This window comes from Haliaeetus albicilla, chromosome 1 (assembly GCF_947461875.1).
Source record: "Haliaeetus albicilla chromosome 1, bHalAlb1.1, whole genome shotgun sequence".
NCBI lineage: Eukaryota > Metazoa > Chordata > Aves > Accipitriformes > Accipitridae > Haliaeetus > Haliaeetus albicilla.
In genome coordinates, this window is record NC_091483.1 from 73,263,698 (window position 1) to 73,279,847 (window position 16,150).

At 39.8% G+C, this 16,150-nt stretch overlaps 1 protein-coding gene across 14 annotated transcripts in view; it reads right to left on the reverse strand.

The window, feature by feature from the left end:
• ABLIM2 (actin binding LIM protein family member 2) overlaps positions 1 to 16,150 on the reverse strand; it is a 142,507-nt gene that overhangs the window by 92,849 nt on the left and 33,508 nt on the right. For all 14 annotated transcript variants that reach the window (XM_069794381.1, XM_069794465.1, XM_069794428.1 and 11 more), the window contains exon 2: positions 10,182 to 10,325. In XM_069794381.1, the coding sequence (XP_069650482.1) occupies positions 10,182 to 10,325 (144 nt within the window). The remainder of the gene's footprint in view (positions 1 to 10,181; positions 10,326 to 16,150) is intronic.

Here is a 16,150-nt window from a genome sequence, read left to right on the forward strand (position 1 = left end):
AAAATATTTCTTCAGAGGAAAAAGCTGGGATGAAAAGATTTCAAACAGGCATAGCAATCACGCAAATTTTTACCTGTATCAGTGATACTGCTTTTCATACAGGTTTTCAGTGTTTTAGCATTCCAAGAGGTTTTGAAAATCATTTGTATCAAACCTCGATGCCACATTCGGCCCCTTAATCTCAATTCTTGTCAAGGGTCATCAGTTCTTTTAGAGTTCCCTCCAAACTGATTAGCTATAAGCAAAGCTCCTAAGAGAGAGAGTCCATTAGTGCATTTTTTGGCACAGAAAACTGAGCAGGGTGGGCTTTTGGCCCTTTCTTTCCATCTTGTTTTGGCACATGCCCGTAACAGAGACGACGTCCGTGACAGTTCACAGAGGTGCTCGCCTCTGCAAAGTCTTTATATTTATCCACGAATGAAGAAAAATCTAGCTCATAAGGGAATCTGGAGCACAGGAGGGAGTTTTCATGGTTATACTCTCCCTCTTACCCACTGACTCTGTAGGATGGGGGGAGTCACAGCTTTTCCACAAGCCAAATACTCCTCCCCTGCTCCTCACACATCACTCCACCACCAGCTACGCTCCACCAGCCCCAGCCCGAGTCACCAACCCTCGCGCGCTCCCGCACTCTTTAAACCATCTGATGGGATTTAACTCGACACCCAGCTGACCAGAGAACACAGGCATTCCAGTTAAATACTGTCTTGGATATTAAAATAGTCCCAATTTAAAGCTGAGAAGAGTAGCTCTGAAAACAGACCCCTTAGCCATCCCTCGGGCAAGATGCTGTGCCCCCTGCCTGCTACTTAGGTGGACAGAGACACTGCCCAGCTGAGATGATCCTGCACGCCTGCAGAGACAAGAAATCAGGGAAAAGAAAGCTGGAGGAATGCTAGGGAGCATGTCTGAAGGCAACTACCAGATCTCACTCTCCTAGGATAGGAAATCAGCATTGTGTCACAGATCCACTCCTACCCAATGCTTGTCATCCAAAATGAGTATCTGAAGTTAGGGTTATTTAAAACCTAGAAACAGTTTCCAACCATTATCGATGTTCATCTTGGTGAAACAAGAAAAGCGCTGCAAACATAGCGCTTATGATAATGAAGAGACTAAGACCGAGTAACTCAGCTGCTTCTCATGGTACTACCCCGCGTACAAAGGCAATGCCCTATCCTGAACAGTTACAAGCTGTAGGAGTAATTTTTAAGTAGTGAATAACTATGTGTTTGTCTCCTCTTACAGTATTTGGCAGCAAGCCAGTACCTCGACAGGCTGTGGGACTTGAGGTGGAAGATATCCACACCATTTCTGAGGAGCCTACCTCAGGATGGCTTCTCTGACAACTCAGTAATTCCACTCATTAAGATGGTTTGCAGTCATCTGATGCCAAAATACCTCATATAGATCTGAGGATTTCCTCTACTTCCTTAGAAACAGGCTACGGTCTGTAACAGCACCTGGAGCACTGTCATTTATGCTGTGTGATTTCACAGTCAATCTAACTCCATAATTCTTTATTGCCTACAGCCTATAAAAATAAATAGCAGCAATAGCAATTAATTAATGCACTTTAAGCATGTTGCTAGCCCACTATTGTATGTCATCAGTATTCCACTTGCACTGTACAAATATAAAGCACATCTCTCTTTTCCTTGCTGGCAAATGAGCCTACTGAAAGTATATTAATTTTTTGGCTGTGTGCTGGACCTTAAAATCAGCTGTGTACTGAAAGGCTCGGAGGATGCTACGCTCACTGTGCCGCTGTACACTACAGCAGGCTGTAACAGTAAAATGTACTGGTCTTCTTGTCATGCGAACAGTGCCATTTTGCTTTCAGCCTGCCAGACAATCAAGCATTTTGCTTATCAACCTGCAACTGCATGTATGAAGTCTATTTTTTTTCCTCCCATTTGTTGCCTGATGTAAGCAACCAGGCGTGAATCCAACACGAGAGAGAGAAAGAGGCAATGACCCAGAAAATTAAAGAAGGAACAAAGACCCATTCATAATGTCATTACAGAGAAAACAAGAAAAAGATCTCTGCTTGCTCAGAGCTAAATAAAAGTTTTCTTCCTCAGCACTGCGGCTTTATGTCCATTTCTAGTATTTTCCTCCATCTCCGAGATGGACATTGGTGGCTGACTAAGATCCCAAGAATGACATGTAGTACGTTGTTGACATAATTCTCTTTTGGCAGCTAAACCGCATGTCTTCATACACCATTGATGCAGTCTGGGAGCCCATTCTCCAAAAGCCCATGATTATACCTGGAACATTTCTCCTGGCCATTATGCCTGTGAGAAGCAATAGCAACCACCTGGCAGTCTTCCACCGCTATAGCTTTGAGTTAACTTCAAACTGACCTGCAATTAATTTGAAGCAGTCTAAGCCCGTTTCCAGAAGATAACTGTCACTGTGATACTCCTTCTGTTGTGTGCTCAGGTGCAGATGAGTCCCGGTAAGCTTTTCCACCAAGGTTTTGGGGAAGTCTTCCCCAGCTGGAAGTTTGCTGACCACTCAAAGTCTGCATGGGAATATCATCTCACTCACCATCTTGGACAATTCACACCTGAAACTTCTGTCTATAGGTGAGGCAAGCAAGACAGAAGGAAACTTGCAATGGTATATAATCCATATAATCTGATCACTCTTCATAGGCAGGAGTGATTATATCTAAGTCTTTCCAAGCAGATGTCTGTGAAATCAAGAATACTCAAGCCTGTCAGTCACTGGCAGCGTTTTAGCTACAATATCTGAAATAACCAGCTATAATTTCAAGGACTGGAATCTCACCTCATTTTGCTACAGTCCAGGGTAAACAAAAACAGAAGTATGCAGCAGCAGGAAAGTCTGGGGCAGAGCTGTTGGCCCCTTCCCCATCTCCCGACCAGGAACTGCAGGAAGGTAGACAGTTCTGCCAGAGGAAAACCAGACTAGCTTTCTGGGGTGGGTAAAATACAGAGAACCGTGGGCTATATCTTACCCATCTTATAACACTTCACCATGCATGTGTAGCACTGATAAAGCTATAAAGGATACAGCGTACAGCACATCTACACAAGCTCTCAGGCTAGACTGGCCACGATACCCACAAATTAATTTGTGGAGTACACACTTCAGTGCAGGAAAACCCTTAGAGATTCAGAATGTTCTTACGAGACTGACAAAACGTTAATGACTCAGGTGTACTAATTAAATTGAAGGAGAGTTTGGGGAGTTTCCTGTGCACTATGTAACTTGACTCCAATAGTTTATGGGAACTACGCATCTAGTAATTTTTGCATTAGAAAGTGCATTTCCATTTTCCATTTCCCTTCTGGAAAGCAGAATTTCCCAGTAGCTTGAAGTCAATGTTACTGCCCTTTAAAAGCTCTCATATAGTGTTAAGGGTGAGAGAGATCGTCACAGCACTGTGTACGTGGCTGTTCCAAGCTACCAAAACAACCCCCAGGAAAACCGGAAAAGTCGTCTGGTTTATACTGATTTATTATTTTAAGGAATCAATCTGGTTATTTAAAATTTAGAAGCATGCTGAAGAGATTTAAGAAATAGATTAATGCGCTTTAATCCATTTTCAACCTAATAGCATCTTAAGTGTTTATGATAAAATACTGCTGTCATTTGCCAGACTAATTAAAACAGTTTGAGCTTTGTTTTTTTTTTTAAATATGTAAGGCAACAACATTAAATATTTTCTGATTTTTCATAATGATGCTTTGGGTGCCAGTTACAGGTTTGCAAATTAAGTGCTTGCCCTGACTATGCACAGATATGGCAGATGGTCTCGTGTTAATTAGTCGCAGAAAGCGGGAGGTGGAGTAACACCACTGTGGCAGTGATGAATTTTATGCCACAGCTCTCTCTGGCTCTCCATGCAGGCTTCACATCACCTTAGTGCATTGGAACACCACGAACTACTCCAGCGTGCCGGCTGTATCCCTGCTGTATCCCCATGTGAAAGAGCATGACACAGATAGAAAGTCCCCCTGCATAAAGGCATCCTTGCACTGACATTTTTTGCGTGGGGACAAACTTTACCCTAAGAAGAGAACTTGAGTAATTCAAAAGAATTTCAGGCTCTTCACAGGCGTGACATTATCTAATGTGGGCTGACATTATATATGCTCAAAACTTCTTTATGTGAATGGTATCTTTACTGCTTGCAAAGCTTATATTACCATCCAAAACTTTATTTAATGAACATCAGGCATAATTTTTAAATGCATTCAGTTTTGTCCCGGTTCTACTTTGATTTCAACCAGGATGAGTTTTACTACTCTCCATGTGTTTGGTGTCTTTGTCTAAATCTACCTCAGCATTCCAGCACAGTTAAGCACCTCTCCTAGGTACCTCTCTCTTCCCAGTTAGGAATTTGCAATGCAAACGTCTTCTGCACATGGCTGCATCTGCAGTTTGGATCATCCCCCAGAAATTTCAGCGATTACTTCTTTTTAAATCCTATCCATATTTTTAATGAGCACTTAACTTTCCAGTGCAACTTCTCATCTTTGGACTAGAAGAATGTAAACAGGGAGAAAAGCAAGGCAATGAAAAGACTAAAGAAAAATATAATTACTAAGAAAATAAAGTAGGGGTATTATGTAACATCCTGGATATAAAGACAAGAGTAAGCATGTATAGCTTTACCATGATCTAAAAATCTAAACCCCAGAAACTTTGTGTCTTTAAATGAAATAAATGAAGTTGGAAACCAGAAGTAACAGAAGCTTGGCTTCCCATGGTGGATAGTTAGCTAACCTTTATTGAAATGTTAGGAAGATATTCCTTTACCAGTACTCATAACTGTGATTCCTCCCCTGTACCTTTCACCACACTTCACTAATATAACGTGAATTAATGAAAGATACTCTTAAAAAAATTCATTGGACTCTGGATGAAATATATGCCATGAAATAAAGCTTTCACTAAAATGCTGATGTGATTAGTATATGACCAAGACATGAGGGGCTGCAGAAAGTTCTTTATGAACACAAAGAAAGTTTGCAACAAGAATGTGATTAAAACAAAAGAAAAATTAACAATTACTTTGTGATTGTGAGAGTTCACTAACTGACCAAAATTTTTTTTCATGCTTTAATTATTGAGTTGCTTTTAGAAAGTTAGTGATCAGTTATTTTTAAAGTTTAAGTTTAAAAATCTCAAAACCACAACACAGAACCATTGGCCACTGCATTAAATTACTTTTGCACAGGCAAAAGTGATTATTATTATCATCATCATTATTTTAGTGAAATAAAATATTAAGCTAACGTGACCTTGGTAAGTCAGCCGCAAACCTACTATACTGTCCAAGCTAGACTCTGTAAGCGTTGCGTCGGAAGCATAGTTTTTCCTATTATACTGAGTTAATATGAGCTGGGACTGCAAACTCCTAAAGTACTTGGGAAGCGATGGGCACTTTGCTGAGAGTGCCTGATGAACAAGAGCCCCTATGCTCATCCCCAGTGCCTAAGATACCACACATGCCATCAGCCGCTCCTGCTTGGCCAAAAGTTGGGACACAGAAATCTAACTAGTGAGCTTCCCATAAATGACTCCCATTCTGAAATGTGAAACCCTGTAGCTATGTTCAAATGCGAGTCCCTCAGATTACTCAATGTAGCTTTTAACATATTTATATCCCAGCAGATGCATTTGATCTATCAAACAAATCACTCCTATTACCAAGTTACTCGATGTTTTTAACCTTTTCACTGAATATTCCATCTTAGCCATTCCCATTAATATGGCTTCACAATAAATGACGTAACTCTGGGTTGTGCTGTACGTTCCACTGAGAAAATGGTATAGAAGTGGTATATCCAGCCCAGGGCTTTTTCACAATTCCCAGGAAACTGTAATGCCACAAGAATCAGAAATGCTGACCCACAGAACCACATTCCCAACTCTAAGCTGAAGATGTGATATGTTCTAACAGGTTAATTAAACAAATAGATGAAAATTCATGGGGAAAAAAAGTATACGTGAAACTGCTAGCCGTGCCAGCATGGAAGACAGCATGTGCTGCATCCATAGCAAGACAGCAATCCAGGGAATTTTGATTAGGGGTAAAACAAGACAGACATATACATAGCGAAGCTGATATAGCACAATGGTCATGTTTTTACATCTGTGGCCCGGACTGTAAGCTTGCTTCATTTCATCAAGACCAAACCAGTAAAGGACAAAGATACGAGTTATGATTCTTCTCACATACAAGCAATCTTGTACAAAGAATGGCTTTTTGCAGGATTGCATGGATTTTCCAATTTAACTAGCGTGGAGGCTGCAGGATTTCTGCATGCAAATAGATTTGCAAATGCACTATGGATTGTCCGTTATTTGGTCTGCTAGAGTGACTACATAAAATATTGCAAAGTGTACTTTCTGATTTTATATAAAGCTATAGTAATTAAATTATTCAGACCCCCTAGAAACATGGGGCTTTGATTCACACTTCCAATATTTCCTAGATACTGTATTTGACATAGGTTACTGCTACTTTGGAAATGCCAGGATGCTATCACGTCACAGAAAAAGAAATACTTGACAAACACTCCTAAAACAAGGTAATTTCTATCTTTATGAAAGATCAAAGAGGCTACCCAGGATAACATGATCGCAGCATCTACATCTCTCCTATCTACAATTCTACATCAGTGTGTCTTCACTGGCTCACTAAATTACGTTGTTGTAATCGAGCTCCAAGTGAGTATTTGCCTGTTTGAGAAGCAGTCCTGACCTGACAGACACCCTCAGAATGAACTAGACAACACAATTTGTTTTACCTTGATAGTCTGAGTCACCAATATTTTATCACCTTTTGTCATTTTCCTTGGTGCTTTCATTACAGTGGTAAGACACAGTAAGAATTTGCAAACGTGGGAACCAAAGCCCTTGAAGTCTAACGAATAAAATGTTTGCCTTATTATTTCAAAGGCACCTGTTTCTATTGTAACTGCATTTTTATTAAACCCAATTAAAATGGTAGATATTTTAAAGTAAATATTGAGTAAAAATTTGAACTGAGGTTAGAGGGCATGTTGCCTACAGCCTTTTACTAGTAGATTAGATGTGCATCTTAACAAGAAATAATATATACAAACAGATATGAGTATGAACCTTACTTATAATGCTTATTTACCTCCGTAAGCCCTATTAAACTTTGATACTGAGCAAAACTACCAGATGTTCACAGTATTGCTACTAAAATTTTTAATCTGGATTTGTATCTCAATCTTGCATAATAAGAAGAATTGGTCGATTTTTAAAACTTTTCTTTAAATTGTTTAGAATCATTGTCTGGAGAATCTAAGAAGAACTGGATGGGAAGGAGTGACATTATACTAACCTTCCTTCATTATATAATTTAATTTAAATACAAAAGGCACCTCCATACTTGCTGTTAGCATTCTGAAACTCACAATCCCCATAGGAGTAATCAGATGGCAGGATGGCAGTATGCAAAACTACCTTTCTACCCTAAAAAAATGAAACAATTAAATGTCTCTGCCCCCCCCCCCAAAACCTCATAATTTATCCAACACTATCAAAGAAATGTTTTCACATTTCACACATATTCAAAAAGGTAAGTGTGACTTCTTCCAGTGTAGTATCATCTATCACTGATCAAGTCATTCAGACAGACCTCAAATAGCTCTAGACACCCTCTCAAGACATGGGCATTTGTCATTCTTCACCGACTCTTTGTCAGTTTGTGGTCTCCATCATCGTACATCTGTAAATACTGCGAGAAAGAACAAAATCTTCTGCCATTTTACAAATATCTAAGGGTTTCTGATTAAGGCTATGAGATGATTAAATACAGAAGCAGTCAACTTAAGCCTGCAGGCAGCTTAGTGGGGCAACGCAGCTAGCCCACACGTGGGATGGTCTGTCCTGGGACTGTCCTGCAGCTGCACTGGACGCTGGACACACAGCCTCTTTGGTGGATGAGGTGAGAGGGGGCGAACTGCATCACTGAGCACCATCAAAATAAATGCACCGCAGGGAGGAGTCAACTGTAAAGGAAATATATTCCCAGGATCATCACCCTGCCCGTGCACAACAGTCCAGAAGCATGGCAAGAAAAGGGGTTCAGAAAAGGGGCCGTGGCACAAACTTCTCCTCCGAGGCTGAAAGGAGGTAAGTGGTCAACTGACCAGGAGAACTGAGTACCATCTTTTTGCTAAATCCTAACACATTAACTATAGTTTTTCATCCATTGATTTGAGCACATGATTAAAAACCCAAATGACATTTGCCTAACCTGATTTCTTTTTCCCCTTTATGTTAGCCAGTGAAATGTATGTTCAGTGCTCTGTTCTGTTCCTAAGCTCTTCTCACATAACAACATGGTAAATCCACACTAGAAAGCAACTTATGCTTCTCAAGTAACAAATAAAACTCGGAAACAAAACAAAAACAGATACCAGAAGGATGCCAGCAAATTGATGGAAACTCATGAAAGTGATAAAAAGAATTAAGGCATTTAAATAATGAGGGGGAAAAAAAACCAGCCATGTGTGCAAACTTAGCACTTAGCAAAATGATTAGTAAGGAGGAATGTAAGTATTCCAAGAGCCCTGACACCAAGAAGCAGTTTAACCACGCATCTCTGACACTATCTCCTGTGCCAGCTGAGAGTCTGATGGGTGGCTGACAGATGCTACCCTGCTTCTTCCTTGTTAACATAGCGATTTCTTTCTCGTTTTATCCAAGATCTGCCTGAAGCGAACAAACTCCTTCTTATCTCTTACAGACAGGTAGGGGTAATGCAGCTTCTACAGTATATTCATCGTCTTCTTCTGTATGGGGGTGGGGAAAAAAGCCTCCACACTGCCTAAATTTGGCATCAGTGAATAGTTTCAGAATCCGCTTGCTGCATTTGCGGGTGACCTGGCAGCCTCTAAAAGGAGATGTCCTACGAAATGAAAACATGGATGTATAATTGTGTCTTGTTCCTTCCGTAGGACTTGTCAATGTTTTCTCACAGCAGATCTGTATAAAAGGGGGCTTGGATTTCAACAAGATAATTAAATGGAGCACAGACCAGTATGTTACTGAGACTTCATGCAGGAGACAAGATTCCTGAATAACAAATTAGCTGTTCTCTTCCTGAGTTAGGTCTGAAAAACTAATCTGATAATAAAATTTGCCATAAGAACAGGTGGCTTTAAAAGAGTTTGACAGATGTATGTAGGGGCTGTGTTCTGTTTTGAATACCACTCTGGTTCTGAATAGGTGAGCAAAATATTTTTGCTATTTAGGGTAGTGCACTATGCTTATTTTTCTGCAATTTTGCAAAGAACACAATTATTGAGTTATTGAATACTATATACTTAATCCCATGGGATGTATAAAAATATAAGTGTAGCTGACAGATGATGACAGTTTCCTTTCTGATAGTTTCCTCTAAACAGAAATGGAAATAGTCACTCTAACCCAGCTGGGACCAGAGCCATGCTCACGTTTCTAGGCTGTGCTGCAAGGATTAATAAATGTCACTTGAAGTACTGCTTAATGAAGTAAACAGGTTGTCCAGTAAACTTCAGTTAACATTTCCTCATTTGTAAATTCAAAACAAATGAGATCTTTGCAACTTCCAGATAATCTTTCAAACAACCAAGTGTCTACAGAAGGGGTGTTGTATCCGTTAATTCCTTGTTTCTTTGACCATCCTTCTGCCATTCACAGTGTGCCAATATTAGATCACAGCCAGGCACCAACCCGGAGTAAACCAAGTAGTTCCCCCCCACAAAATGGAAAAGCACAGGGGGTCACACTGGGATTCAAACATCACAGTCCAACACAAGAGACTCTGAACAGACATGGCATGCATTAGAAAGCTGGGAAAGGGACAACCTCCGAGTTTCTTTGTAAATGCTAATTCTCTCCTAACCCCGCATCGTGTTTCACTACCAGCCCTCCCAAACTGATCTTCTGCAGGTCCCAACTCTATAGTAAATTCCATGGGTTTATATCCACTCAAAACATACTCCACTTGTAGGATTTAGGATGTTTATAACCTTACAGTAAGCAGTCATCGAGTTTACAGCAAATCCTTTCAGGCATGGATTGGACTGTAAAATATGTTTGTGAAGTTTCCAGGACCGTGAAGTCACACACCTAGTGCTAATGCCCTACTCATAGGAAGAGCTGTCACAAACACTTACCTTTACAAACAAAGCACTTAATATGGAAATATTTGTTCTGAACTCTCAAAACTTCTCCTTTGCATGGGTTTCCACAGTTATTGCAGAGAATTGCAGTAGTTGATGGCTTCTCCAGTTGGCTATGTACAGCCTGCGGTTGTGAAACTGCAAGGGAAAACAAAACGTAGAGCATTTTAAAGGCCATCAGATGCATCTTCTATACGACCTACAAATAATGACAATTAACAGCTGGGACAAAACCGGTCAAGCAGGTAGAAGTTTTAACCTCTAGTATTGGCCAGCAGAGAAGAGATCTGCTAAAGCAGCTGAGCCAAGCTTCCCATTTCATAACTTTCAAAACTAGGTAACATTTCAAACATAAATCAGAATTGCTTATAGAGGAAAGAATACAGATGGTCAAGTCTTGAGAACCTCCGCCTGAAATTCAAAAAATGCTTTTTCACATTTTCTCTTCAAGAAGTCAAAGACTATAGATAAAAGCTGTTGTTTTTATCCAAAATACCTTTAATGGGATTTAACTATTACACTGTGAGCTGCTGATCTTTAAAGTTCAGAGTAAATGCCTTTTTAGCTGATTTTAAGATAGAAATACACTTCTGTAGATGTTTTGAGTTCATACTTCTGAAGCATTGACATCTCTGTAAACACCAGGTACATCTGATCATTAAACAAAGGTTGCCGTCATTCTGTAAGAAAACCATGATTTCAAGAGATTAGGTTTATCTAGGTTAGTAAACTATTAAGTGAATTAAAAATTTGCTGCCATCTTGTGATGTAAATTAGAAATTGCATTTATTGGGCTGTTGATAATAACAATATAAATTGGCATCCCAATGTGTTATGTAGAACAGGTGAGATATGACCTTATTCTTGCAATTCTGCTGCAGTACTTGCATCAATTTTTTTATCACAATGTACTCAGGAGTCTAGAGAGCAAATATCAAGGCAGTTAATTATAAAGGGGCTGTACTATAACTCAATAGACTTGGCTTTTTTCCTTTGTGAAGAAGAACGAATAACAGGAAAATATATTAAGTGTTTTAAGTAAATTACATATTTAATGACATTCTTCTATAATGTGGCATGCTTATTCTAAGGTTGGATTACTTATTTCAAAGTGATGGAATTTTTTTTAAATTTTAGCTTCAAAATAAACTTACCAACCAACCAGTCAAGATGGAGCAACCTCTCAGGCCAATACACTATATAGGAAAGGGAATCAGATGTGTTTCCCTTCAGGGTTTAGTCGAGAGATAATGACATTGCTGTGCACCACTGCTTTTCTTTCATCAATATTAAAAAAAACAACAAAAAAAAAAATCAGGAAGTAACTTTTTGTATGAGACTGCTGCAAAACGATTAATAGATTTGTAAGAGGCTGGGTTAAACTCAGACTGGCCAAGATCTTTCGTTTCTATTCCTATTGTAATATCAGAGTTGCTATTTCAGAAAAAAGGCTTCTGAAAGGAAAAAAAGAAAAAAAAAGAGGGGGGAAAACCCACAAAATTGATTTTAATTAAAAAACCACCACCAACAAAACAACAGTAATGTCTATACCTTCACCATAGGTAGGGACAATATAGAGAGGTAGCGATGGTACTGTCACTATGAACATATATGATAACAGATGATACCAAAATCAGTAAGTGAGAGTCATTCAGCTCTTGTTCTCTAATATCTGGCCTTGCTGCTCTTCCTCCTCTATTCCCACCCCATTCCCACCACTGGCACCTTGTGGTGATACCTAAAAGGCCTTTCCACATCCACTGACTTGAAGGAGTCAGTATTTCAGTGAGATGCTGAGCCTCCCACCCAGTCTTCCAGGGGAGTTTCTGCAAGTTTTGCCCAAACCGGCACTTTCTACTCCTGTAAGTAAAGGGTTTTGGTTTTTTTTCCCAAGGAGATACATGGGATTGAGCTGCCCTTAGCATTATTCACCGCCCATTAGCATTCTGCCTTGTCTGCTGCATTCTGGGATTGTCATAAAAGTCCTGCTCAAGGCAATGTGAACTTTGGAGCTATTACTGAAGCCCTGGTTATAATTAAGTACATCTCCAGTAAAAACAACACAGCACGACAGGCAATTAGAAGATTACAGAAAGGCAGATCCCCAAATTTACACACAGGAAATAGCGGACATGGTTCAAGCTAATAGGAGGGTCTGACTTACTCCTCAAATGAAAAGGGAGGAAACTCTGAACTTTGCAATACTTAACTTTTGACATGAGAATTTCTCTTCACTGTAACCTGCCCAAAACAAACTACCCACCCTGAAAAAGAATCAACCCTGTAAGAAACCAAAACAGAGTATTTTCCTGAGTTACTTGTTAGAGTTAAAAGTTTATAACTACAGATAAAGAAGGTTTGCACCCTCCAGAATTACTAACAAGCATCAAATTTGTAGCATTTAATTCATGGAAGACTTGACTTAAACAGAGCTCACCACACCCAGATCGTTTTGGCCTAAAAAGTTACATTTCAAATATAAAATTCTGATTGCAACTATTAAACATTTGGCTTTTTTTCACACTTGACTCTTCCCATAGCTGAGGCTTTCTGAACAGCACCTTTCCAGAGGCACCAGCACCCGGTCGGTGCGGAGGCAGGCAGAGGGCTGCGATCTCGTGCCGTGGGGCGTCCCGTGGGCAGGGCAGTAACCTGGCCGAGGAGTCCCAGCCGCAGCGCAGAGCGTGTGCTGGAGGGACCCCGAGGGCAGCCCTCCACCCCAAACATACCCCCTTTCCCTGAAGTGAAAATATTCACATTTCTCTGGAACATTTCCCGAGAAAACTTCGTTCTTCTGTTTGTTTTCTTGCACCTGGGAGTTCAACGCTGCGCTTATTGCAAAGCAGCAGAAAATAAAAAATTGTTGTATATTTGTTTTTTGAATTGTGAAAATTGTTGCAAACTGAAAATAGTTGCAAAGTGGCAGAAAACAGAAGGTTTTGCTTTCCACGATGCATGTGGTGTTCAGTGTCCAGAGCTACAGGGCAGGATGACTTCACACATTTGCTTCTCTTCAGGTCTCTGGATCAAGGTTTAGAATGCAAAAAACCCATTAAAAATAAATTAAAAAGGAGAAGATGTAGTATTTCTGTTGGAATTCTTCCATTAATCTTGAAGTAACACAAATCATATTTAAAATATGCGTGGTAGACAGATGAATAATTATCTTGCTTTTCTCTCAGTTCGGAACTAAGCTACTCAGTATTTCATACAAAACCCCAGTGGGAATACAGTGCCTTTGGGCTCATTATAAAACTGTGCTTCTGAAGACAGTTTTAAATACTTATTCTTTCATCTAGCACAACAAAATGACATAATTAATGATATATTAGTTTAAGTTTCAGTATTTTAAAATATATTGTGCTTCATGTTGAAATTGCAACTGCTGACAATTTTGAGAAACTAACTGTATTAGTAAACTTAACATTTTAACTTATGTTTCAAATCATATTCAAGGAAATACGTTTACACAGTAATTTTCAGCATTCTACTTTTATGCCTTTATGTATCAAAATCACTCTTTGAAGCAGCAGAAGATATAATCAACATATTTAATGAGTGAAATAGTGAATTACTGATGGAATGTAATGATCTGAGACTACTCATCAGATCATAACTAAAGAGCTCATTAAAAATTAAATGCTTACATTATACCCTGATTCGTAGAATTTAATGAAACTAGAAATTTCCTTCTTAACTTTAAATGACTTTTTCTAAATGGAAATACAAATGAATGCCTGATTCTCCAAATTTCCCTTTCTCCCACACTGCATTCTGCTCTAGCAGAGGTATCTCCACCAGTCCTTAAACCCTAAAAAGATCTGACTCCACTTACTTTTCAACAAGGACAAAAACTGGCAAGAAATGAACAAGCAAGCACTTTCCACAGCACTTCTTTGGTGTGCAAGACCTGTCTGCTGGGGACATCACTCCCAATAATCTTGCCAGATGTCCAGTGCTCACATATTTCTGATGTCGAGACTCAGCCTCCCTCCAACAGGCTATGCAGTACCTAATTCTGCAGCTCTGGATAAAGTTGGGCTTATTGAATTAGCAGTGATTTGTTACAAAATTGTCAGATAAGATACATTCCTCGGATTTGCTTCTATACTGCTTGCTCCAGACATACACACTTGCTGCAAGTACCATGGGGAAGATGGGACAGTGGTATCACTCGTGATTAAAGCTGCGTACACACCTTATGGCAACTGTTAAAGTGACGTTTTCAGTGTGCTTATAACTCTGCCAAACTTCAACTGTTTACATAGACATTATTCACATTTGGTGTTCTTCAGCTCATTTCTTCAGGGAAGATTTCAGACAAACTGTTGAAGCTTTTTATAAAGGTGAAAAAAAGGACAGGATACAATATATTGTTTTTCAACGTTAAAAAGAAAGCAGAGCACCTTGGTTTTGGATGTACTTGCGAGTAAAGGCTGAAGCCTGACAGAGATGGACTTTGGGACAGGTACACTGGATCCATGAAAATGCACAACATGTGGTCAGCCCCCCCCCCCCCCCCCCCGCTTCTTTGAATAAGCATAGCTCTTTCGGCATTGCTAGACTAAGTAGGATTTAACAACAGTGGGGACCAGGATGAAGTCCCAGGGATGAGGACAAGATCTGGCTGAGACAGGAGTGTTTTGGAAGCAGCACAAGACAAGCTGATGGCAGTGGCAGAAGGAAGAAGATTTGCCAAGTCCCTGGTCATGCTCCACTCTGGAGTCTGGGATGGAAAATGTCACCTTCTCTCTGCCGTGAGCAAACCACTGAGGGAAATCAAACCCTTGGCAAAAGATCCTGTCTAGGACCGATCCACGCAGAGGATGACAAACCCCTTTGCTATCAGGCTCTCTGACAGCCAAATGAGAGGAATCTTCGTGGTAGATTACAGACATGATGAAGAAACATATGTCCAGAAACTGCAGGATTTGACATAGTCTTAATGCTTTTTCCCATTTGGTGCATTTTGTTTTAACTCAGCATAGAACCTGTAGCTGAGCTTAGAAATCGAGTACTGAAAAGTTAAGAACTGTCATGCTTAAGAATATACGTTCAATCTTGGATCAAACCTCAAATATTAAGTTTATTATTAAAGACTTTCACCTGCTTTGTTCGACAGACGGACACAAATAAGGCCACATATTCTATGTACTCCAGATTATTTCACCCTGTTCTGAAAAACCAGTGTATTAGATTTACTGCTTTTGGTGATCACAGAAGGCTGAAATGACAAAGGGCCAAATGACACAATTTAAGATTAGAATCACAGAATCGTGGAGTGGTTTGGGTTGGAAGGGACCTTAAAGATCATCTAGTCCAACCTCCCTTCCATGGGCAGGGACACCTTCCACTAGACCAGGTTGCCCAAAGCCCCGTCCAACCTGGCCTTCTGTGATATTTCACATGGACATTTTAAAAAGTACTGTGAACTAAACCAAGATATAATTCAAATGGAGAGACATTTATGTGATTAAATATTTTATTCCTAAAGAACAAGTTGTTGTAATCCCAACAATTACCTCCCAATGCAGGGAAAGTGCCAATTCCTCACCAAGGTTCCCAGATGGATGGTGCAGAACCAGAGCCTGAAGGCAACAGTAAAAAGAAACCAAAAGGGTTAGGAGAGGTCACCTCCCCTGTTCTTTTTGTGGGTTGGTTTTTTGTTTTGTTTTGTTTTTTATCCTGTTCTGGAGGTTGGTTGGGTTAAAAAAGAGCAAGCCTTTCATTTCAGGCTCTTACAAACAGTATCATTTGCCTTCAAGAGCAACCCTCCATCAGCCGAAGAGCTGCATCAATTTTCTTTAGCAACTATCAGCAGTACTGACTCCTCTATTAATTCATGAGGAACATCCCTTCTTCACAACCCATTACATTCACTTCATGAGATGAAAATATTTTGTTTGAGGAAAAAAAATATTTAGAAAGACACTAATATCTAAAATTATCGGTTTCAACAAAGG